At 40.8% G+C, this 26150-nt stretch overlaps 1 protein-coding gene across 13 annotated transcripts in view; it reads left to right on the top strand.

Moving 5' to 3' along the window:
- DSE (dermatan sulfate epimerase) overlaps nucleotides 1-24364 on the top strand; it is a 37096-nt gene extending 12732 nt beyond the window's left edge. For 6 of the 13 annotated variants that reach the window (XM_049817720.1, XM_049817721.1, XM_049817719.1 and 3 more), the window contains 5 exons: nucleotides 856-1324; nucleotides 12671-12924; nucleotides 16695-16934; nucleotides 18448-18655; nucleotides 21332-24364. In XM_049817720.1, the coding sequence (XP_049673677.1) occupies nucleotides 909-1324; nucleotides 12671-12924; nucleotides 16695-16934; nucleotides 18448-18655; nucleotides 21332-23096 (2883 nt within the window). In that variant the 5' untranslated portion in view covers nucleotides 856-908 and the 3' untranslated portion in view covers nucleotides 23097-24364. Of the gene's footprint in view, nucleotides 1-855; nucleotides 1325-11243; nucleotides 11319-11343; nucleotides 12531-12670; nucleotides 12925-16694; nucleotides 16935-18093; nucleotides 18288-18447; nucleotides 18656-21331 lie in introns of those variants that run through there. The other 7 variants (XM_049817728.1, XM_049817724.1, XM_049817725.1 and 4 more) reach the window with 7 other exon arrangements.
- Nucleotides 24365-26150: the final 1786 nt, after the last annotated feature.

Below are 26150 nucleotides of genomic sequence, written 5' to 3'. Positions count from 1 at the left end.
ATGTTTTATCTGAGACTAGATAGTTGGTGATTTTTATGAAGTAACTTACTATGTTTAAATACTTGCATTTAACCTCTGCATAGATTTGCCATTTGAGCACATTTTAAGAAGTCATGTATGTAGGAAAACACGCGCTTTAATTCAATGTTCCGCCTTCTTGGTAGCTGGCAGTAAATCTCCACATGCAAAATGGAGAGCCCCTAATAATAATAATAATAATAAATGCAAAAACCCTAAATGCCCCGAAGGCAAGGTATTTCAGCTGTTTTTCTAAGGCTCTGCTGCTTTCTCTTTCTCTTTTTTCTTTGACTTTTTTTTTTTTTTTTTTGAAAACGAGGACGTGTCAGAACCGGAGGCCTCAAGCGCAGTATAAAATGACCCCGGCACAAACCTCCAGCATTCTTCATCCTTCCCTCTCCAGCTGCTAATATCAGCCAAGGCAGCACGCAGGCTTGGCTGCCGCCAGCACGAGCTCCCCGGCTCTCCCCCATCCTCCTCCCCTCCCGCCCTCCTCCGCTTGCCAGTACAGTCAGCACTGCCTCGTATTAGGCACCACTGCAATTATATGAAATCTCAAGTACAAGAGCTGGCAGTGTGTTCCTTCGCCTCGTATCAGCTACTAGAGGGAAAGACGTGGGAGGGAGGGTGTCTCTTCAAAGTGTAGAGTTTTTTGTTTAGGATGAATTGCTCAGCAGGTATTTTGTCTGAAGTATTCATATAGAAATGATTTGAAAGCCAGCTGGATGATACGTGGGGTTCTTTAAGTCTAGATGGAGTCGTATTTCCTAGAGAGCATCCTGAATTTTAGTGTCTCACGGATTCATTTTCTCTCTCTTTCACGTCTGTCTGCCATAGGATATTTCAAAGATGGTTTGGCTGCCAGTGAGGCTTGGAGATCTGATGCCACAATGAGGACTCACACACGGGGAGCCCCAAGTGTGTTTTTCATACACGCGGTTTGCTTCGCCTTTGCCTGCGGCGCCAGGGAGGACCCAGACGCGATGGTTCCTTTTGTCAACGCCAACTATGACAGCTACCCCATGCTCTACTTCTCCAAAGGGGACGTGGAGGTTCTGCGTCTCCAGGCCACCACCACGCACCAGCACATTGCAGCTCGTCTGATCGAGGCAGTGCAAACGATGCTGTTGAATCCCTTGGAGTATCTTCCCCCCTGGGACCCGAAGGAGTTCAGCGCTCGGTGGAATGAGATTTACGGCAACAACCTTGGGGCCCTGGCGATGTTCTGTGTGCTCTACCCTGAAAACATCGAGGCCATCAACATGGCCAAGGATTACATGGAGAGGATGGCGGCTCAGCCTAGTTGGTAGATTTTTGTCTTTTTTTTGTTTTTTAAGTTGTTCTTACTGTATAAACTGCTTGCAGTTGGAGGAGTGAGTGGATGAGTAAATTGCTTAAATTATTTCAGTTGTTCTAACATTCACTGTAACAGTGACGTAACTTGCTGAATGCATTTACCCTCATCTGGACCAGCAGTGACACGCAGATTCTCACCTTCACTGGACTTACCCTGTTGCAAATTAGTGCTGAAAGAAGGAGCATGACCCTTTGTCTACCATCCTAATTGCTGTAAAGTTTAAAAAAAAAAAAAAAAAAAATCCAAACCCATTCCCAATCAGAAGGCAGGGTTTCCCATCTGATTTGTGTCAAGAAGTGCTAAAAGTGTTATTTTTTAATCTCTTTTTTTTCCCCAGACTTGTACATATCTTTTAGGTAATTCTTGCTTAGGAAGAATTGAGAAAAAGGTATAATTAGGTATAGGTAAAAATGACACTCTTGAATTTCTGCAGTCTGCTCTAACATCTGTCTGAGCTTCAGTTCAGACTTACAGCTCCACTTGGCTGTACGGTTCTTGGGCCTCCCCTTAGACATACTAGGACATGATAAAGATTGTTGTCCATCTGATTACTTTTCTGGAACTGCCTGAGTAACTGGCATTTTGATGACCACCTCCTGGATTAACCTCACCTGGATGTGAGTTGTCATCCACAAGTTGCTCTGTCCTCGCTGTGCCACACTCTCTCTACGGGGACAGAAGTTGATGTTCTCACTGTATGAGCGAGTCCAGCAATTGGGACCCCCAGGTCTCTCTCCTCCTCATCTTCCTTTTTCATACCTACTAGCAGACCCCTTTCCCCTGCCCCCTGCACCAGCTGCCGCTCAGTACACCTTCCAGACTGTGGCCCAGGGTTGCTGCCACTGAGAGGAGGTCGGAGGATGGAAACACGGGCTTTGCCAGGACGGTGGCTTCTGGCCAGGGCAGCGAGCTGGAGCTGCGATGGGGCACTGCTCCCTCTGCTGCAGCTGCTGTCCTACGGCTCCGTGGTGGAAGCAGCTCAGCAGAAGTCTGAGTCAGGCTTCAAGTCAGCACAGGAAGGAGCATTAGCTGTTCAAGCAGTATTCATTGCTCAGACTGCTGCTGTTCCTTACCTTCTTTGCGTTGAGACCAGCTAGTAGTGTCCTATAAATGGTATCCATCCGTGGACCGCCACTGCAATTATGCTGGATTTGGGCTAGCATAACTTGGGAGCCATTTTCTCCTGCTGGGCATGATTTAAAAGTCATTACAGTGTTGGGGTTCCCCTATACCAAGTATTAAAGTGGTGAATGCCACAGAAATACAGAACTAGAACAAAAAAAGGGGTAGGAGAGAGAAGGGACTCACTGGGCTTAAGTTGCTCACATGTCACAGAAGAGAGGACATCCAAGGACATGTAACTGTCTCCAACAGGACCTACAGACTGCTCCGAAGTCAACACTTTCCTCCCTAGTTTCATTGTTCGCACTCTTTCTTAACTTGATTTGGGTAGTGTAAACGTGTAGTTACATGGCCATCTGTTTGAATGGACTAAGGAAGAGGAGCAAGCAATATTTTGAGTAGTGGAACTTAATTGTGTCTTCCTTCTCAGTTTCCTATGCCTCACTGACTGTCTCAATAACCTCTTTTCAGTTCCTCGTGTCCTGCAACTCCTGCCCTAGATTAATTGTGGTTCCTCTGTCCCTTGCCATAACGCTCTCCTTTGTTCCAGCTGACCAGATACCCATCAGAACTGAGCCGATATCCTATTTCCACTTGCCTTTGATGATATTACCTCCCCCAAACTACTGTTTTTCTCAAGCAAGTATCTTGCGTTACCTCAATGGAAGAGAAGCCATGCTTTTCCCATCTTTCCCTTCTGATGTAGATACGTCATGCAGCAAACGTCAAGGTTTAGTCAAGGTTCTTCGCTTCGCAAAAGAAGGAGGTGCAATGCACTTAGTAGGGGAAGTACAGGAGGAGGAAATCAGAAACATAGGCAACAGGGATGGGGTAAGCTGCCCTTTGTACAACGACCAACTAGCCAGCTTTTCAAATGCTGTAACGGAAACATGGATCTGGTTTCCGTTTTTGTGTTTCCCCTTAAGACTTATGGCTGAATGCTGTCAACGTAGAATTCACACTGTAGTACCGTCAGTGATGGCAGTAATATAGATCCCCCTCCATTGTCCAACAGTGGTTTTCAGGAAACTGTAGGTATGTAAGATCTCTGAGGCATGTACTACTCTCTCCGGCTTTGCTCAAATAGGTCGGCAGGTTCAGAAGCTGAAGGAGCAGACAGGCAGATTACATAAATCTGTTTTTTCTAAGAAACTCAACTAAAAAGTACCAGAAAACATGTTACTGCACACAATTCTCCGCTTAGAGTAAGACCAGGAGAACAAACATGGCAAATAGGAAAGTTGTGGCCTGAACACTACTAGTAAGCATTTAGATGTTTTGGCATCTAAAACACTGTGTAAGACTGTACATGAACTGTTCTGGCAATGCCACAGTAATGGAATTTAAAAAAAAAAAAAAAAAAAAAGCTGTCCAGTCTATTTACGGATGTTTAGTTTTCCTCAGACTTTGGGGAAAATATCATTCTGGGTGACATATTATGAATGTTATCCTTATTAAATAATTTGAGGGCACGCATGTTCTGATCATGAGGCTGGAAAGAAGGAGCAGTTTTGATGTTGCCCAAGTTTGGAGCCTTGAATGTTAGGAGACTCATCTGCAAAAACTCCGTATGTTGTCAGTAAAGAGGGCTTGTCCAGAGAGGTGTCAGTAAGATATGTAAATCAGAAGAACTTTTCTCTCCCTAGACTTGATCTATAATGTAGGTGCCTAGACTGCCATGTGAATTGCCTGAAAAACATCTTTTTGTCACTGTCAGATTCGTCAATGCGTGTTGGAAAGTTAAACCTGGTGGTCATATAGATTCCTTGTTGGCAGCTCGATTCTTTCAATAGTATAATTTGGATTTCTTTTGACTTCTTCTGACATAGCATTGACTCTAAAATAGCTCTGGAATTTTTTAAAAAAATTCCAGTTGGATGAGTTTCCTCTAATTTTTGTGGCGATATTAAATAAAATTCAAGCCTTACCAGAAAACAGTGTATTTTGGTAGTGTGTGCAGTAGTTGGATAAAATAAATATGGTTTAAAATGTCATTGGTTATTTGTCCCAGAATGACAAGAGATTAAGGAGACTGACATTTTAAATTTCATGTTTACATTAGCAAGAATCCTCAATAGTCCAAGTATGGTTCAATATCTCAGGATACAATTATGAGAAAGTCTACCGGTAATTGATACAAGCGTGGAAGGGGCTGTAATTAAGCACTTTTCTCTTTTCTCATCTATTACAATAGTCATTTCATATCACATAATAAAGTACCCCCTTAATTGAGTTCCCGTTCATGTAGGCTGATGGAGCTTGAGCCGTTTGTCATAACAACCAATGTTGATAAGCATGCTGCTCATAACAGAGCATCCGTAATTGCTACATCCTGGAGTAGGTTTACATTTTAAAATAAACAAAGGGGCAATGGCTAATAGCTATCTATAACAATCACCCAAAATAATATGGGAACGGACAATGTTTTGGAGACTAGCAAGAGCAGGGAAATGTAGTGCATTAATATTTCAATAAAAATAGATGAACTTTAATGGGTTTGCCTGTAAAAATTAAAAGCTGGTGTTAAATAACTCACTTGGCTTTCCTGGGATTTGATATCTAGATGCTGCCTAGAATCTTATGGAAAGTTTGTCCTTATATTTAAGTCATATTATCTTATTTTACAGAGAAAGAGGATAAAGATGCGTTTTCTGGCATTTTATCTCTGACTGGCCCCTAGAGCACTCTCCACCAGAAGCGTGTTTTTGGCCAAGGAGATCTGTACTCGTGATTCTTTCCATATGCCGCCTCAGCCTGTTCCCGCACTGAGCGGAGTGATGTAATCGGAGTCACACATCATGCAGAAATAAGAGTCCAGTCAGATTCTGTGTTTTGGACAAAGCAGTGAAAACCCCTCTTCTTTAGTAAGCCCACCTTATAAAAAGAATGCCTTAGAAGTTCACAAATTCTGTGCCCTTACAGCAGAAGAGGCTTCCTCATTTGCAGTTGCTAGACAAGATTTCTATACTACCTTTTTTTTTTTCCCCCACATAGTTGATGCACTGTTTTTAAAGACAAGTATGTTACCAATGTGCAGTAAGGTGTGGGATTTGACAGTAAGCCTGGCTCTGTGGGTTTCACAGGGGGGATAATTGCTGTCAAGCACGTGTGAACATTCCAAGGAAATAGCAGTGAGTAAGGAGAAGCGAACGGGAGGCTTCAGCATAACAAATCTGTGACCTTTCTGCTATTTCATATTAACCAGCAAACCTACAGCCTTCTGTTAGTCTCTGTTTATTAAAAGTATTAGAGCATGCTGTAGGACTGTTGCTGTTAGTATCCAGATAGTGCTCGGTGTTGAACAATATGGTTTATAAAGTAAAAATACATAAATATAAATAATTAAATGTGTAGATAAATGTATAACTAAAATAAATTCACATGTGCTGAATTGAAATAAAGCAAGTCTCTGTGCTGACACCGCAAATTTAGACCATCTGTTTGACTCCCAATAATCGACCAGCAGTCACATTCAAAGAAAACATGGGAGGGTTTTATAAGACTGTGGCACAGAAGTTAGTATAAAAGAAGCTTGGGGGATGCTGAGATAGTCTTCTACAGGCAGAAAGAAAAAGAAAAGGAAGGGTAGCAGTATGAATTTGGTATCTGGAATATATATTATGTTAGTAAGTGAAATGTCAAACCCTCATGCTGTTTTTCTCTTTTTCATATGTAGCATTTAAAAATAGAAATTGTGCATGACTGTGAAATTAAATGGCTAGCTGGATTTTGAAGAGTTTCTTTTATACCTTCTTTTTTAATTGATATGTTCTGTAGGAGATGAATTGGTGCTGAAGTTCTGTGGTAGCTACAGGGAGCTCAGTTTGTGGCATGCCTGGTATAAAAATTTACTACAACAAGAGCTGGAGGTAATCTGTTGAAATAATAACATAAGTAAATTTCTGTGTCTGCTTAGTATGGCACTGGGAACTACTAAACCAGACTCAGTTCTTGTTTATTAATATGTCAACACAGAAGGATTGTGATTCATACTAAGAGCGAGCCCAGTGTGAAAAGGACTCTCTTGTGATCAAAGCCAAAAACAAGAGAAGAGGACCTGAAAGAAGCTTTAGAAACAGCAGAATGATGATTATAGACCAATGGGGAAACAGAGAGAAGGAGGATCGAAAGTAGATGAAGGTTTCCAAAGAAATAAAGTTCTAGTTGCCTTCTCAGCACCTAAGCAGTGCAACTCTACTTTTATAGTAAGCTCTTAAAACTTCTGAAAAATGTTGTCTATATGTTGCCTTTTTTTCCATATTGATATGAATGTAGCCGTTTTACATTTAACCACTCCTTTTCCTGTCTCCCTGTGAACTGAGCTGAAATAAACACGAGCATGTCAGAGTGGCTGCTGCTGAAATACAACTGGTAAAGAGATGGGGATGAACTTGTCATGTTTTACCTTAGACACTGGAAATATAAATAATCAGTTTTTCGAGGATGTTTTTTATTCTTAACATTTTTGTTGTTGCAACTGACCAAGCACTTAGATTGTGCAGATAATAGAGTTTTTGTTTTGGCAGCCAACCAGAAAAACGTGGCAAGGGTGAAAGCTGAGAGGTTGTTTTGGATGAGACAGGTTTTTTCAAGGATTTTTCTTTTTTCTTTCCAAAATAAAAATTGGAAGATATTGTTCCATTACTGAAGAAAATATTCAATTTGAGCACAAGAAAATATTTTGGTTTGGAGGCTTTTTAAGAAAAATACTGAACATTGAGTCTAGTTTATAAAATACGTGTTGGTGGTCTCATTCCCCTTGGTAGGTATACTCCCTCTTGGTATGTATACTCCCTCTGGCCACAGAAGCGTATTTCTCTCCTTTGTCTGATGGGAAGTTTAAAGCTGTATCTCCTTCCCCCAGAAGTGGGTCAGAACAATAGCAAGGGTCAGCGGAGTGCCAGGACATTGCCATTGGCACTGGGAAGACTGTACAATGATGCAATCGACTGAAGGATCAAGAGGTCAGTTGGCCCCATTACATGCCACATTTGCATCCACACTTGACATTTAATGTGCATTAAACTCAACCATGCCGTTAGCTAGCTACCATATCCAAGACAGATTGCATTGAAAGGCTGTCCTTGAATTAATTTTCACCTGTAAGCCTTTAGAAAAGAGCCTTGACTCGTTTCCTTTGCATCCACCTAGTGAGAATGAGAGGTTCAGTACTGAGGAGGGAGTGCTGGCATGCTTCCTTCTGTCGTTAGCTTAATCTGCCCTCAACCTCCGAGAGTTATTCTGCATTAAGTAGTTTGTCATGGGAAAGTTTGGAGCATTAAACTTAAGGATGTGGATTACTTGTGTAATATATGTGTCAGGATGTGCTTAATGCTTCATTTTGCATGCAGTGATGCCATATTACTTATTGACATGGAGGCTAGAAATCAGACCTTATACCGCCTGGAAGGGTATTCTATTTCTCAAGTTAGAGAGTGTTATTTTCCAGTCTACTTCCATTTGTCTGGATACAAAGTGAAGGAAAGGCAGTTCTAAACATCCCACAGGCTGTGATCAGGGAACTCACTTAAGAAGGAAAGTTTGATTTAAATCCTGCCTTGAACTGGGCAGACGGTGGTTTTTCCCTCTTGGCTTATATTTCTTAGAGAAATGCTAATACTTCTGGTTTCAGTGAGGAAGTAGTTATTAGTAGAGAGAAATGAGGGAAAAATACAGAAAACCATTTCTTCTGAGAGAAGAGACATTAGTAGCATTAGGAATGTTGCCAAGAAATGGAGATAATGTGGTAATTTTACCACAGTTTTTCTTGTTGTTTTTGTTGCTGTTGATACTGGTTTTTACTTCCCATCCAAAATTGTATACAATTGCTATACTTATTTAGAGCACGGAATCACATTTAGTGAAGGTGGGTAAGTACACTCTTAGCCTTGGATAATGTGGTGCACGCATGGTGATGGTTCTTGACATCATAAATTGGTGACTGACGAACTGGGTCTGAACCCCCTCTCCAGCACCATTGTTCATTGTAGAAGGTGGCAAATCTAAACCAGATAACCAACAGCCTTGCACCATGCTAAAATTCTCAACACATGTAGGAAAACCATACTGCTTATCCGTAATACCAACCTTATCCAGGATCTCTTTATTTCTCCAGTTGCTTTATGGAGGATTTATATCAAACTTTAAATGTTTAAAATCAAGTAACAAAAATAGTTTATATGACACAGATGAGAACTTAAAAGAACACCCCAGGCATGTATTTGTCCTGTGCCATTCACAGAGTTTGTCCAGACAGCAGTTCTTTGTGCAGAACGATGCATATACCTTTGGATGTTTATGGAGTTTGATCATTAGGCAGCAAACTCGTTCAACACTTTTTGCTCTTTTATAAACCTTCTCAAGTTTCCAGATGGGTACCTCTTCCAAACACAGGTATAGGTATATAAGTGTAAAGAAAATATATTTTTTTTGGTACTGTCTGTAGGGATAGATATATGGTTTAGCTGTTATTTCAAAATATGTTTTAGAATTTTTGGAACAGTTGCCTTTGCTGAAAGTGCTTATGTTTGCAACTAAGTAGTTGCTCTGTAATAAAGAATCCATCATGGATATTTTTATTTACTTTGGATTCTTTTTTTGTACTATCTGATACCTTTAAAAGACTAAATTAGAGTCTAATAAAGCATTCAGGTAAAGGTTACTTGCTGTCTTCAGACATAGTTAATTGCTAAGCTGAGGTTCATACTATCTGATGTTAAGTTTTACTCCTGAGAGGCTTAGAAAATAGCTGTTTTCCAGTGCAAAGCATTGACATGTTTTTACCTATCTTTATTTGTATAAATACACACAACTTTTCTTTCTTATTTCAGAGCAGAGTAGTTAATAGATAGCCCTGAAAACTCTTTTTTTCACATAATATGTTCAGTGCAGGCCTATGGTACCGTGCTTTCCCACAGTTTATCAGCCTGCCTGTTTACCAAATCTGACATTGGAGATCCATTTGAAAAATGAGAGCGTAATTTAGATACAAAAAGCATTTAATGCTTGCTACTTGACCATTCTTCTTGTGAATCATGTTCCACATTGTTTGGTGTACATTGCTTGGTTCCATTGAAATTCAGTTAATGGAGGTGCACTGATTTATATCAGCTAAAGAGTTATTACTTCAGGAGAGCTTCATTTTAAGAACAGATATTGACTGTGGGTTTGTATGTTTAGAAGTAAGGGTCCTTAAATCATCCATCTTTAATTTTCTCTATTACTTATGTGCATCTTTGTTAAATTCTACGCAAGACTTATTATAAAGAATTGCAATTTTGAGGGAAATTATGGCAAAATTACTTTGTCTAATCGGAGGTGGGTAACTATGTAGGCTTAGGATGCCTAACATAAGGTTTTTTACACTGAAGGGTTTGGAGTTTTTTTCTGAAGAAATCAACAACCTAAATGTAGTTATAACTGATCGATTTAGCACTTCCCATGTAGAAGTGTGCTTTCTGTCTTATTAGAAGTGGTGCCACAGAGACTAATATACGCTCTTATACTATAGAATTTGATGCAGTATTGCATTCAAAACCAAACGTAAAGTTAGCATATATCTTAACAATGAAAGTTACAATAGATCAGTTCCACTGTCAAATCCCATTTAAGATTTAGTTAGGTAAAGATCATTAAATAGCTTTAAGCACATTCTAATTAGCAATTTGTATGTTGTTATAAGGATGCTGAACTTTGAATTAAACTTTTAAGTTAACTCAAAATCTTTCATTGTTCTTTTCTTCCCCCCTAACATATAGCTTAGCCTCATTCACTTTGTAATTGTTCCTGGCAGAGGCCTTTAAAATGATATTTCCTCTACTCATTTGAACTCTGATTTCTGAATGTGCAAATGTTTAGTGAAAAGCAAAACTAAAAATACTTTGGAAATTAGGTTTCATGATATAGTTGGTCAAAGGTATATTCATGTGTCAAAGGATTTTTGACAGCAATCATGGTGCCAGAGTGTTGAAAGTAACCAGCATAGAATGCAACTTTACTTCTACGTCTAGGACTAACAACATTTTAAGAGCTTTTTCAATGATAAGGAAAGATAAAAAAGCAAAAATAGAGATGCAGAGAATTAATTGAGATCGACAAATAAGCAGTTAACTCAGATTTTCAATTTTTGTGCCTCAGTGACACAGTTTTAAATAAATCTGGAGAGTCAGAAAAGTTTCTTGCCCAGTTCAGCTACGTTTTCTTCCAGTTTATCTGGAAATACAGAAAGAACAAGCATCGAGGAAAAGCATGTAAATGTTTTGGCATACAGGTCAATAATTTTTTGCACAATAATTGAGTGAAAACATAAGTGAGAAATTTTACTATACCTGGCAAGAAGTTTTCACTGATATATTTAGAGTTTGAACCAGGAAAAAAAAAGACAAAGAAATGTTCCTGACATTGACCACAGAGAATAGCATGAGGATGTGGAGAAGATGAATAGTAAATTTTTAGAACTTTTTTCCCTGATGCTTTGACAGTTATTTGTTACCACACTTAGAGCTGGCTGTCTTCGTATTGTTCACAACCATTTTCTGTCAATGCCTGTCTGTTAACCAAGAAACAAAATTGTGCAAACAAAATAATCTAGTCCAATGAAAACTCTGGTTTTAAAAAAAAGGTCAAATCCTGCTGCTAAGTGCTGAATGCATTCATGTATTTATTTTAAATCTGTGAGATAAAGATTTCATTTTTAAAAAAAGGAAAAATGAATGTATAACTTCTCTCAGCAGATGGGATTGAAACTGAGAGAAGGCAAACACTTAAAACTGTTGGAAATTCCGTTAACCAAAAAGCCTACAGAGGCTTTCCTTACATACAGGTATGAATGTGCCAAGTTCATCTGAGTTCTTCCAATGATGTTAGGTATACTGAAATAAAAATTAAGGGTCATTTTTCTCACTTGTACATGTTGTGTTTTACCATAGTTGCAGGGCCCTAGGGTGATGATCGTAATTTCTACGTGGTTCATTCATGCATTTTGTATGCAAATAAATGCTCCTATAGCAGAATGAGGATTTTTTAAAAACTTTGCTCTTTTGGTATTTTTTCTCATTTGTTTGTTCATACTACTGCTTACACAAATTAAGATGAAATCATATTTATAGATTCATGAACAATTGAAGCTGGAAGGTGCATGTCTTCAGGAGCACAGCACCATTTCCATGATTGCAGTAGGACACTCTCATCTTAACAATTTAAAATTTATTTCTGTAATAAAAAATATATTGTGCAGATAGTGAAAGAAGAGAACAACCATGAAAGCAACTAGTGATTGTTCAGTTTATCAAAGATTTTTTTTTTCAGTATGTATTCCTTCACATTTCCTTTTCTGTAGAAGAACTGTGGCCTGAAAGTACTGTCAGCACCGCAAAACTAGTCTTTGCTGCACAATGTATGCTTGATTTAAGAGAAATATTTGTTCTGCACTACCTCCACCTCTACTAGGAATTTTCTTGGTACAAATTTACTATCTTGCTAAGTTCAATGTAATTATTGGATGCAAGCAGGTAGTTCCTAGACAATAATTTTGAGTTAGTGGCATAATTTTACCTCTGTTTTATGTTAAACACTGGGGGGTTTAATGCTAATAAGTATGTTAATCTGAACTGTAGTCACAAAAGTAAATTTCATCATCTCTACTTCAACCCTTGAATGCACTTGGGAAATGAAGAAACAGTATAGTGAGTTATTTTATTATGCTTGCTTTAAAGACAACTTCAGTCCCATAGCCACCATTCAGGAATTTATCAACATTTGGCTCCTTTGGAAAATAAATGGGTTGTTACAGATTTTTGGAGGAGTATAAACTATGGGATATTACTTTCTCATAAAAATAATGTGAATATTGCTTCAGATAAATATATTCTGTTTCTGTACAACCAATATTCTGCATATCTGTTTCTCCTAGCAATACCCAGAATATTGCAAGCACTGTTTTAATATTTAACAACTTAATCTTTCTAAGAAAATTAATGAACTTTGAAGGTTAACATCTGTACTTAGGAAAGAAAAAAATGGTCTCAGAGGCTTGGTAAGTAGCTTACTACTGTGTTAAAATTCAACATGGAATTGCCTAACTTCAGAGACATTGTCATACACACCTCACAGTATGGTAATGGAGAAATATAAGTAGGTGAAACTCAATTAATTGGCACCTTTCTTTATTGACAGGCTAGTGAAGGATGCTCCGTGGGATGAGGTCCCTCTTGCTCACTCCTTAGTTGGTTTTGCCACCGCGTATGACTTCTTGTACAGCTATCTTAGCAAGACTCAACAAGAGAGATTTCTTGAGGTAATTGCCAATGCCTCGGGATATATGTACGAAACATCATACAGACGTGGATGGGGCTTCCAGTACCTCCACAACCACCAGCCTACCAACTGTGTGGCCCTGCTGGCTGGAAGCCTGGTTCTGATGAATCAAGGTATGTGCTAAAACACAGGAATGTTTTTCTGAAGTGTATCAACTCAATCAGCCATTTATGCAGCAAAGTTCAGGAACTGATAGAAACGCTTCTGAGAGTACAGCAGCGTTGGGTTTGCTCTTTGCTGCTTTGAAAAATCTGATTTGCTGAATAGAACAAAAGTCTGGGCAGATGTACAAGGTATAATATATATGCATATATACCTGTGTATATAAATTCAGTTATCCAAGTGATTCTGAAATTCTTACCTCACTGTTTGTAAGACTCAAAAATCGCCTTGTGTATAGTCTGTCCAGTCCAGATTTACAGACAGGGTCTTTCAGGGTAGATGATCAGTAAAGAGCGACGTCCTTGCTCTCCTTACACAACGCACTGAGAAGGTCAGCAGTCAGAAACACCCCACACTCTGAGCTGGGAGCTAGATGAGAGGATAACCTGGAATTTCATCCAAGACTTCTGTCCTGTCTCCCTGAGAGAGCTGCAAAGGTATAACTTTATCCACCCAAAGGCCACAGCTCAGGACCTTTCTTTCCAGCATCCTTTTCTATGGAGATGAGCAGGGCTTCACCTTTTTCCCCTCTGAACTACGCCCTTGCACCCCAAAACCTTCATCCAAGAGGTGTCTGTGCCAGGTGTCATCTCCTCCTTTGCTTCAGGGACTTAAACACGTCCTTCCCAGTTCCCAGGTGAATACCCTCAGCGCTTGCTTTTGGCTGCTCTGCCTGGGGGCTATCCCTCTCCTCCCCTCTAAGTGATACGCGGCGTAAACGAGAATGCAAGTCACGGAGTCAGAGGGAGAGAGCAGATTAGAAAACCTGACTTTAAACCCCAGTGGTACTTCGGCCGAGAGGTGGAAGTCATGGAGCCAGCTCCTGCTTTTATAAGAATGCATCAGTATTTTATCAAGTGATTATTTAATACGTACTAGGAGTATTTTGAAAACATGATGCCCAATGGAATTACTTACTTGCTGCAAGTCAAAGAAAATCTAGTTTTTGGATGCTGATGGCATTGCTAAGCTGTACAGCCCTGCCAAGCAAAGGCACATCTGCCCATCGTTGGAGCTTTTAGATGCCCAAAGAAGTGTGACAAAAAACTGTGGCACCTAACTGTGTTTGGGGGGATCATCTTTTTGTGAAGTGTTTGTCTCAACAAGCACATTCACTGTTGTGCATACGCTGAAAAGCAGCAAGAGTATGTGTGGAAGTTATTCCCTTTCCTCCTATCTTGCCTTCCACAAATTGAAGACTCAGATCATGTTTATTCAGTGGGTTTTGCTAAATTCCTCATAATTCCATCCTTCCCCAAGCCTCCGTTGTTGCAGAAAGCTGGCAGTTTGCAAGATGTCTCTGCTTTTCATTAGAGTATAGACCATAAGTATGCTTTGTGCCAAACAATGGTAACATCACAAATAAAGTTGGGCAATATTTCTTTCACCAAGGGTTGGTGGGGTTTTTGGGGGGCGGGGGAGAAGCAAATTCAGCAACACTTGAGCAATTTGAAAATAGTGATGATATTTCAAACAAAAGTAGGTCAAAACAGACTGTATATTTCTAAATGAAAATTCAGTTGTTTTCAGTATAGAACAACTTTATTTTTAAAAAATGACAATTTAAATGAAGTTTTTCTGCTGGTCTAAAAATAAAAAAAAGAAAGTTTTTTTAAAAAATTGCCATTCCAAGATGAAAGTCTTTTTCTGAATGACAAAAAAAAGGAAGGGAGAAAGGGAGCAAACATACTATTCTTCCTGTATCAGATGCATAGCAATTGCAAATAGTGTTTCCTAGTGTTGAGATTTCTCCCAAAAGGTTTAAATTCCAACTAATAATTTTAAACACAATTCAGCTATTAAAGCATGCAGAGACTAAATAGCCAGCTTAAAAACATGTAAATATTGTCATAGGACTGAAAAATGAAACTGATTGAAATGAATTCGAGGCACACACATGCATTGAAGTCTTTGTAGTTAAAGTAAACACTCAGATACTCAAGAAAGAAACTTGAGTAAGGCCTACTTTGGTATAGATATTGCTAATTTTAGGTGAGATTTGTTCTGGTTTGTTGTGTAGCCTGAGAAGGTGTTGAGTGTCTTACTTTTTTCATTCTAATGTATTATCATTTTTTTAATATACTACAGGTATAGGGTTATAGCATAGATATACGCTAAATAAACAGAACATACACGCATTGCAATGGTAAATGCACTGTGCTGAACCATGGAAAATACCATTCTCGCTAGTGCAGTAGTCAGAAGCTAGCTATCGTGGCTGTGATGTCACGAGGGAAAACAAGGGTGGGAGCATTTGGGATTTTATTCGGACAGACCGCTGTGCTGCTAACTCCATCAGAGTAATGCAATAGTGTCAAGATAGCTGTGAGTAAAGTAAGTGGAAGTAAGTAGTGCCACCTGCCCTTGTTGCTCAGGCCTTCCCCGTCGTAGTTAACTTTTCAGCCAGCAGATAAAAATACCATGTTAGATTCAGGTTGTCTGTTTAACTTAGACATTGCAATTTTTTATCTGATAACTGAGCAGGATTTGGCAGCCTTGACTAGTAGGATGTCGGAATTGCTCATCACTTTGCTGAGCATAAATACTGTAATTGTGGCAATGAAATGAAACAGTCTTAGTAGCGGGTTTGAATGTAGCTCATACTGCCTTAGCCTGGCACCAGCGTTTCATTCAGCAGGCACCGCTTCACCATGGAATGGGGTGTAATATATGCCAGCTGAGTTCTGCACTGTGGTGGAAATAAGTCTGATTAAATCTGTGTCCGGACACTTTGAGTTTGGTAGACACAAAGTTGTCAAATGGAAGCACAAGGCGGTTGGTCTCTGTTTAATCCTACCTCTCTTGCCAGTGAATCCAAAAGAAAATAAGTGGATTCCTCTGCTGGGATCCATGTGCTGACTTCTGCAATACGAAAATGCAGTGCTGAGGCTCTCATGTGTGTGCTTGTTCTTAGTGAAGGCAGACAAGCCCTGACAAGGTCTTCTCGCAGCCTCTTTCCAGCTCTTGATTTGTGTAGAGCAGACCAAAATAGTAAGGTCTCTGAAAGTCTTCAGAAGAAATGTAACTGTTTAGGGCTTGTATACGTGGAGGCTGCAACTTAACCTGGTTGGAAGATTAATTTTATTCTGGAACTGAGGAATCTGCCTTTGGAATTAACCTTGCAAAACTTTTCCAAAATAACTTCTATTTGGATAGCTCTTTAGGTTATACAATAAAATGAAAAAAATAAGTAGAAACGAGCGTGTCTTAAAATAGAGCATGTATTAGTAGAATATCAGTTAACTGCAGCTCAAATGTAAGCTTCTTTGTATTTTTAAACTCTGAGGATCTCTTTACCACGCTGGTGATCCTGCCAGTGAAAAATGACCGATTAGAATATTTGCATTATTGGAGCCCTCTAGTGGGGACCGTCAGCCTGTTTTCATAAGGCTTTAATTTGAAATACAATAAATAGTCTTGGTGTGGCTCTTCCCTTTTTGCGTGTCCTGAACGCATTAAGGAAATTTTCCTTTTAAGATGGAAAGCATAATCCCACATTATTAGCAAAAGGTGTTTGAAAGATTTTCTCTGCTCATGTGACCTTGAACACAGTGGTTTATTTTTCACCCTAGAACTACAGGGATGCTGCAGCGCTAGGTTGTATTTTAGAGCTCTGGATTGCAGATTCCTTGCTGTAGAGGATCCTCATGTGGGAGTATAGATGACATAATCCATGATCTATGGTGGTGTAATCAGATTTGCCAACACCTTTTTCTTTCAGGCTACCTTCAGGAAGCTTACTTGTGGACCAAGCAAGTGTTGGCAATCATGGAGAAGTCAGTAGTCCTGCTGCAGGAGGTCACAGACGGCTCCCTCTATGAAGGGGTGGCCTATGGCAGCTACACGACCAGGTCGCTGTTTCAGTACATGTTTCTTGTCCAAAGGCACTTCGATATCAATCACTTCAGCCACCCCTGGCTCAAGCAGCACTTTGCATTTATGTACAGGACTGTCCTGCCAGGTAGGTCATCTGAGTGAATGAAGATGAATCTTCTAATTCTTGAAGCAGCAGTAAATTTCATACTTGAAGTAGGCCATTTTTAAATAATATCGGACTTGGGGTTTTTTTAAATAACCTTTTCCTTGAATTTTACCTTCATCATCCATCAAAACAGTAACATCCTTGTTCATCACTGCTTATTAAAGATCATTATTTATTAAACTCTGGCTTTTAAAACCAGTTCCAGATAGGAACATCACTTGGCAGAAAAAGCAATGGTTCAGAATTTGATTTCTGGTTTTCAGGGTTTGAAACAGACCTGTTTCTAGGGTTTTCCATTCGAAAAATAATATTTCTCGAGATTCTTAGTGATTTTTTTCCTTTGCCAAAAATCATCACACTAAAATACTAGGTGAAAGGAATAGAAAATGATAAAGCCAGGGTAAAAGTAACAACAAAGTATAGGTAAGTTTTACATGATCACCAGTTTTCCACAAAACATTGAAATAGATTTTTATACCATTTTTATTAAAATATTTTTCATATGGAAAATGTAATTGACTCAAATGATAGGTTTCTCTGTGCAGTGGTACATGAACCTTTTTTACAATGTGGACATTAAACAGAAATATCTGATGTCACTAATGGATCAATTTTGCAGACTTTTTAGTATTTCTTTTCTTTTGCTGAGTCTTTTGCAGGCTCTCTGGTCTCTCACAGTGTGTTTTAGCACCTCTGATTTGAAGTCCTAGTTGTGACTGAAAGAAGGAGATGTACAAACACAAAAACAGTTATAAGTTAATAAATATTGCTGACCCCTTCTAGCTTTCAGAAGAGATTACGTTTCAGGCAGCCTTGCAAGTACTCAGTGATGGATTTCTGTTGCTTATTTGCAGGGACACTTCATTAGGAACTTATATTGTTCAAATTCATGGTTGAAAAGACAGCGATAACTTTATTGGCTATAAGAACGCCAGATCTAGCCATGTGTGTAAGGGGGGCTGAGCGCAGCTTTGGCTTGCCAGCGTAGGCATGTGTAAGGAATTGCGCTGACTCCATGTGAGACCTCGGGCATCTACCAGGGAGAGGTTCCCAAGAGCAAAGTGAACTCGTGCTAGCTGTTTCAGGGTGAAGCCGACTTTTTCTTTTCCTTGTGGGAACCTCTGTTTTCTTGCTTTAGAGAGTCTGGATTGACATAGGGAAAGTGAAAGCTGTGAAAAGAAAGTTACCTTTGCCAGATTTGAGCGAGGAGAGGAAGTGGATGGGACATTACTTCTTACATTTTTTGTAGTACTTTGACTGTCTGTAGCCCATAGCCAAAGAAGAAAGGTGAGTATTCAAGTTACCTACAGCAGAAGGAAACAGCTCCTGTGTAACCTGTTTATGGCTCATTTACAAGTGGGTCTACAAAAATCTGAAAGGGCTGTTTCTGTTTCTATCTGTTTGTACTGCTTGGCTTCACCTTCACGCTCTACAAACGCATCTTTGTACATTTATTTGTTCTTTCTCACATTCCTTTTGACTTTTTCCCAAGGGTTTCAGAGAACTGTGGCCATCGCAGATTCCAACTATAACTGGTTCTACGGGCCAGAGAGCCAGCTGGTGTTTCTTGACAAGTTTGTCATGCGCAACGGCAGCGGGAACTGGTTGGCAGAGCAGATCAGAAGGAACCGAGTGGTGGAGGGCCCAGGGACACCATCCAAAGGGCAGAGGTGGTGCACCCTCCACACTGAATTTCTCTGGTATGAAAGGGAATGAGTGGGCTCAAAGGGAACCTGACAGCTGTTTGCTATTAGTGATAATTCATTATCTTTAGATTTGTACTGTAGAGGTAGAGATCAGGCTGGCCATGTGTGACCCAGAGAGTCATTAGGCTAAGAACTTCGCTTGGCATAGATGCACAGTATGTGTTGCTACAGTTTCAAGCAGTTCCAAAAGGTCTGAAAATTTGCCTGCATGTATTCATCGGTTTATTTGGTCTATTCTAATGGGTTTTAATCCCACTGTGTTCTTTAATAATTAATTAGGTGAATATTTAAAGCATAGTTTTCTTTTAAAAGCTGTAAATAATAATATAAGCTTTCTTTTAAAAGCTAAAGTAATGTAGGCAGTAAGGCTACTATTAGTTGGTTTTGCACACTAATTTGCAAGTCATGCTTAGAAAAGGCAGGGACACCTTCCACTAGACCAGGTTGCTCAAAGCCCCATCCAACCTGGCCTTGAACGCTTCCAGGGATGCGGCATCAGCAGCCTCTCTGGGAAACCTGCTCTAGTGCCTCACCACCCTCACAGTGAAGAACTTCTTCCTTACATCTCATCTAAATCTTCCCTCTTTCGGTTTAAAGCCATTACTCCTTGTCCTATCACTACATGCCCTAGTAAAAAGTCCCCCTCTACCTTTCCTGTAGCTCCCCTTTAGGTACTGGAAGGCTGCTATAAGGTCTCCCCAGAGCCTTCTCTTCTCCAGGCTAAACAGCCCCAACTCTTTCAGCCTGTCTTTATAGGAGAGGTGCTCCAGCCCTCTGATCATCTTCGTGGCCCTCCTCTGGACTTGCTCCAACAGTTCCATGACCTCCTTATGTTGAGGGCTCCAGAGCTGAAGACAGTACTCCAGGTAGGGTCTCACGAGAGCAGAGTAGAGGGGTAGAATCACCTCCCTTGACTTGTTGGTCACGCTTCTTTTGATGCAGCCCAGGGTACAGTTGGCTTTCTGGGCTGCAAGCGCACATTGCTGGGTCATGTTGATCTTCTCATCAACCAGCACCCCCAACTACTTCTCCACAGGACTGCTTTTAATCCACTCATCACCCACCCTGTATTTGTGCAGGACCTTGCACTTGGCCTTGTTGAACTTCATGAGGTTCACACAGGCCCACCTCTCGAGCCTGTCAAGGTCCCTCTGTGTGGCATCCCTTCCCTCCGGCGTGTTGACTGCACCACACAGCTTGGTGTTGTCAGCAAACTTGCTGAGGTGCACTCAATCCCACTGTCCATGTCGCCGACAAAGATGTTTGTTGAACAGTGCCAGTCCCAATACCAACCCCTAAGGAACACCACTCATCACTGCTCTCCACTTGACCACAACTCTTTGAGGTGACCATCCGGCCAATTCCTTATCCACCAAGTGGTCCATCTGTCAAATCCGTGTCTCCAATTTAGAGACAAGGATGTCATGTGGGACATTGTCAAATGCCTTATACAATTCCAGGTAGATGACATCCATTGCTCTTCCCTCATCCACCAATGCTGTAACCCCATCGCAGAAGGCCACCAGATTTGTCAGGCATGATTTGCCCCTAGTGAAGCCATGTTGGCTGTCACCAATCACCTCCTTATTTTCCATGTGCCTTAGCAGAGTTTCCAGGAGAATCCGCTCCATGATCTTGCTGGGCAGAGAGGTAAGACTGATTGGCCTGTAGTTCCCCGAGTCTTCCTTTTTTCCCTCTTTAAAAATGGAGTTTATCTTTCTCCTTTTCCAATCAGTGGGAACTTCACTGGACTGCCACAATTTCTCAAATACGATGGATAGTGGCTTAGGCCACTTCATCCACCACTTCCCTCAGGACCTGCAGATGCATCTCATCAGGTCCCATGGACTTGTGCACTTTCAGGTTCCTTAGATGGTCTTGGACCTGATCTTCTCCTTTGGTGGGTGGTTCTTCATTCTCACGGTCACTGCCTTTGCCTTCTGCGACTTGGGCAGTGTGGCTGGAGCACTTTGCTGGTGAAGACTGAGGCAAAAATCCATTGAGTACCACAGCTGCCATGTCCTGGGTAACCAGGTCTCCCATTTCCTTCCAGAGAGGGCCTGCCTTTTCCCTAGTCTTCCTTTTATCACTGATGTACCTATAGAAGCTTTTCTTGTTGTCCTTGATGTCCCTGGCCAGATTTAATTCTATCAGGGTTTTAGCTTTTCTCACCTGATCCCTGGCTGCTCAGACAATTTCTCTGTATTCCTCCCAGGCTACCTGTCCTGGCTTCCACCCTCTGTAGGCTTCCTTTTTGTGTTTGAGTTTGTCCAGGAGCTCCTTGTTCATCCCTGCAGGCCTCCTGGCATTTTTGCCTGACTTCCTCTTCATTGGGATGCAGTAGCTTTATGATATAAGACAAAACGTGGCTAGTTTGAAACTAGTGGTACCTTATTTTTGGACAGTGGAAGAATTGCTTGTTTTAATTGTGGAGCAGATGCGTTCAGCTATTATTCTGTAAAAAGCACACAAAAAATTTGTATAGGGATTAGTATGATAAACATCACTACAACTATATGATTAGTTCACTCGGAAAGCATACATGTGGGCTTTATATTGTTAGCTTGCTCCTTGATGTAAATAATGAATTGGTTTTTGAGTTTTGTGCAGGTGCTGATAATGGAATCAGTCAAGTGATTTTTAAATGCATTTTCCTCATCTTTTTGGCAGGTATGATGCAAGTTTGCGCTCTGTACCTCCTCCAGACTACGGGGTTCCTAAGCTGCATTATTTTGAGGACTGGGGAGTGGTAACCTATGGAAGTGCTTTGCCAGCTGAAATCAACAGGCCTTTCCTTTCCTTCAAGTCAGGAAAGCTGGGAGGACGTGCAATATATGATATTGTTCATAAGAACAAGTACAAAGAGTGGATCAAGGGATGGAGGAACTTTAATGCTGGCCACGAACACCCAGACCAGAACTCCTTTACTTTTGCTCCCAATGGTGTACCTTTCATAACAGAAGCTCTGTATGGGCCAAAATATACTTTTTTTAATAATGTGTTGATGTTTTCCCCTGCCGTGTCCAAGAGCTGCTTCTCCCCATGGGAAGGGCAGATTACAGAAGACTGTTCCTCAAAGTGGCTTAAATATAAACATGACTTGGCTGGTGACTGTCAGGGACGAGTGGTTGCCGCCATGGAGAGAAGCGGGGTGGTTTTTATCAGGGGAGAAGGAGTGGGTGCATACAATCCTAAACTGAAGCTGAGAAAATTGCAAAGAAACCTCATACTTCTCCATCCCCAGCTTCTCTTGCTAGTGGACCAAATCCATCTAGAAGATGACAGTCCCCTGGAGGCAGCGACCAGTTTCTTCCACAATGTGGATGTGCCCTTTGAAGAAACGGTTGTTGATGATGTCCATGGGGCCTTTATTAGGCACCGTGATGGGATATATAAGATGTACTGGATGGACGACACTGGCCACAGCGAGAAAGCTACCATCGCCTCAAGGATGTATCCCCGGGGCTACCCGTACAATGGAACGAACTACGTGAATGTAACGACCCTCTTGAGGCACCCCGTCACGAGGGCCATTTACCTTTTCATTGGGCCCTCGGTTGACGTGCAGAGCTTCACCGTCCGTGGAGATTCTCCGCAGCTGGATGTTTTTGTTACCACCAGTGAGCATGCCTACGCGGTGTACCTGTGGCTCGTTGAGGATGGGTCCCGCTCTGCCTTTGCACAGGTTATTGCAGACCGCCAGAAAATTGTCTTTGACCGAGCCTCTGCCATCAGGAGCTCTGCAGTGCCAGAAGTGAAGGACTATGTAGGTATTGTGGAGAGGAACCTGCAACATTTTAAGCCTGTTTTCCAGCAGCTCGAGAAGCAGATCTTGTCTCGTGTACGCAACACAGCCAGCTTTAGGAAGACTGCTGAGCGCCTGCTGAGGTTTTCAGATAAGAGACAGACAGAGGAGGCCATTGACAGGATATTTGCAATCTCACAGAGGCAGCAGCAGCAGCAGCACGGCAGAGCAAAGAAAAACAGAAAGGTAGCCAAAGGCTACAAATTTGTCGATGCCGTTCCTGACATTTTTGCACAAATTGAGGTGAATGAAAGAAAAGTGCGACAAAAGGCACAGACTCAAGCACAAAAAGAGTTGCCTGTAGATGAAGACGAGGAAATGAAAGATCTTCTGGATTTTGCAGATATCACTTATGTGAAGCACAAAACTGGGGTGTCAATCAAAGGCCGATCAGGGCTGGCACAGATGGTGACGACTGCTCGAAGTAGTGCCCCATCAATCTCAGCTTCTTATACCCGCCTCTTTCTAATTCTCAACATTGCTATTTTTTTTGTCATGTTAGCAATGCAGCTCACGTATTTTCAGAAGGCCAAGAGACTGCATGGCCAAAGATGTCTGTATGCAATACTTTTAGTAGACAGCTGTATATTATTGTGGCTGTATTCTTCCTGTTCTCAGTCACAATGTTAGCAGACGACCTCTACTAGTCGACCAGTTTATGGTCATATACGTCTATGCAAAAGCATTAACCCTAATAGGGCCAAAGTTTTTCTTCTTTTTTCTGAAACATTCCAAAAACAGCTGGGGAAAGATTGTTTTCAGACCAGAAGGGATGGAAGAATAGGGCAAGCAATGAATATCTCAGAAAACTAAGTACTTAATAAGTACTCCTCCTTTGTGTTTTGAGTTGGGCCTCACATCTGAGGGAATGTTATGCTTTGTTCATCAGAGTTCAGTAATGTAAAGTTGTAATTAATTTTTTGGTGAGAAGAGCCCTCTTAATAGATTTGTTTCTAAGGGCTTTCTTTTTTCTACAGAACTGGGTTTGCATTTAGTGAGTTTTCATTTCAGGCTGCTATGGATGTCTCTGGACATTCTTTTAAAGAAAAAGACATTCAAACACAAGTATGCAAAGCAGATCTTAGCAGTAGTCTTCATTTCTCTCTGCCAAACCAAAGAATGCTTCAATATGGGACACTCCTGTATAATTATTGCAGACCCTTACATCATGTCATCTCTTCCATGCTTTACAGTCTGGCACAGTGGAAATGGCAATCATGTCGGTACTTGCTGTGTGAGAGGCATAGCACCTAGTAGGCGGTAGCAGAAGGCAAATATGGGGCTAACTCAAAGTATAAAGGAACACAATTCTCAGGAAATAAAACCTTTATCTTTCAGTCAAGCGTAGACTGTAGAAGGATGAATGCTGTAGGGTCTGTTCTCAATTTTACAAGGCAGGGTTTCACAAAAGTTTTCTATAGTTTAAAGCACATCTTAGTAGGGAAATAATGTTCTAGATCACTGCCCTTCCTTATGCAATTGTAAAAATACAAACAAAAAACCAAAGCGATCCTGTGGTAACCTCAGCAACTGCCAGTATGAAAAAAGAGGTATTAAGGAAGTATTTAATGTCTTTTTTCTGTTCACATGGCTAGACACAGAGGACAGTTAAAATTGTGTGAAAGTCTGTTCTCTATAAAGCACCAGCAAGGGTTCTGCAAGCTCTTGGTGGCCCCGGGTCAATTATTTGGGGATTAGTGGTAAATGGAATCATGTGGTTTATGACAAAAATAAGTTTGACGTCTCCACGTATATCCCCTTCTGTTCATTAAACTGATTTCAAAAAATCATAGCTATTTGAGAGAATGGAAGCTCTATGGAATTGGGCCATATCTGTATGTCTTTACAGAAAAACAATTCTTCCAGTACATTTGCTAAATAAAAACCTTGTAATTGTCTCTGTGGAAAAGTTGTTTTTCTTTGATTACTGTAATTATTGGCAAAAATATTTTAATGATGTTCATCAGCCCTTTGTTCAAACCACAAACCTTTGTTTCCTCTTCCTTACACCCATTAAGGTATCTGTGACCTACATTGCTGCTTTTAAGCCTTCCGCGAGTCTATGTGTTGAAATGTGATGAGCTTCCTTGTCTAAATATCTCCAGTGAACAGATCAGAATATTTTCACTAGGTTCCAGCTGCTGAGCCAGTTCTGAGCACTGTATTCACATACATAAGCCCTACTGCAGTCTCCAGTGCCTGGATTTATCCAGTGAAATGTGGTACACTTAGTCTGAGCAAAGATTTAAGACTCCGGTTAATTTCTGATTCATGCATAGTCAGTGGAGAAAGAGAGCCTTCAGATAACTACTCAGTCCACCTAAGACCTTGAAACACCTTCAAGACATAACTTTTCCCGAATTGCAAAAGGCAATGTAGGGTGATTAATCACCTATTTCAAATCACCCACTTAATTGTTTAAGGTGAAGAGAGCTGAGCCTGGGGAGTGTTACCCAGTATAGCTCCATGTTTGTAGTGGTGCCTGCTGGAAGCATGACTAGATAGTGACAGGCTGCGTAATCGCTGGAAAATTCCTTATTTCTGCCTTAGCGATGTGTTAACATGAAGACATGCAGAAATAGCTGTTGGGTTATGTTCAGCTTCAAAGACACTGTTGGTTAGTTCTCCAATATTAGGCGATACTATTGCTGGCCATGAAACACTGAAAAATCAAGATGCAGGTACTGTTGCAGTTTAGTTGTATGGCTTGGCACATCCCTCCACTGGGAGCCGGTGCCGTAAAGTTGCCCCAGGGTAATTCAGGGAGTCATTATGCATTATAAGCAAATAACCTGGGCTTGTGTCCCCATTTCCTCTTTGAAGCCACGTAAGCCTGTGGTAGCTTTTAGCCTTTATCAGGCTAATGTCAACAGTGGAGTTTGTACAAATATTTCACTTTATTTCATGTTTATGCACGTTTACCTGGTGCCAATTTGCTATTGCTTTGAACAATTAGCTATAGACAGCCAACCTATAGTCTAGAAGGCTTTTGAGAAATACCAGCATTTCTTGGTCTGCTTTGGCATGTGGCATCTGAATTCTAGCATGGGATTTGTGTAGCTGTCAAATGAAGCTGCAGAATTACAGAGATTAGAAAGTAAGGTATGGTCCTGGATATTAGCTCTCATTTACACTACACTTCTCTGCACCATTCTGGCAATACAAAGGGAAGGAGGAGGTTGCAAGAGCTGCCCATGCTCACAGCCAAGTCTTAAAGCAGCCCAGCATTCAAATGAATAGTGTACATGCAATGATGGAGTGAAGGGAAATTAAATGTACCAGGCTGTCCTCCTGAATGGGAGACCAGCCCAATTTCGGCATAAAGCGGGAATCCAAGTGTTTTCCAGCCTGTGCTTGGTTTGCATCTGATACCTTTCTGTTAAAGATTTATGTTACCTGCATATGACTGTCATTACTGGACACTCTGAACTCTACTTATGCAGATGTAACTTTGATTCAGATAGGGCAACGAAAGTTTGCTTCAGCTAGTGATGAAGGCGTAATTGTGCTGAGTATAGTTCGGATACAAAAAGAATCTTGTGTACTTTCTTACTTATTCTTTTCCAGGCCAGAGCCTTTGAAAAGTCCCTCTCCAACGTTCATGTAAGTTTTGGTTCCATTCTTTACTTCCATTCTTCTTGTCCCTCTCATTCCTCGTCAAAGATCATAATTTTTTAATGGAAT

The sequence above is a fragment of the Accipiter gentilis genome, chromosome 15 (genome assembly GCF_929443795.1).
Source record: "Accipiter gentilis chromosome 15, bAccGen1.1, whole genome shotgun sequence".
NCBI lineage: Eukaryota > Metazoa > Chordata > Aves > Accipitriformes > Accipitridae > Astur > Astur gentilis.
This window is presented reverse-complemented; position numbering and strand designations above follow the sequence as displayed.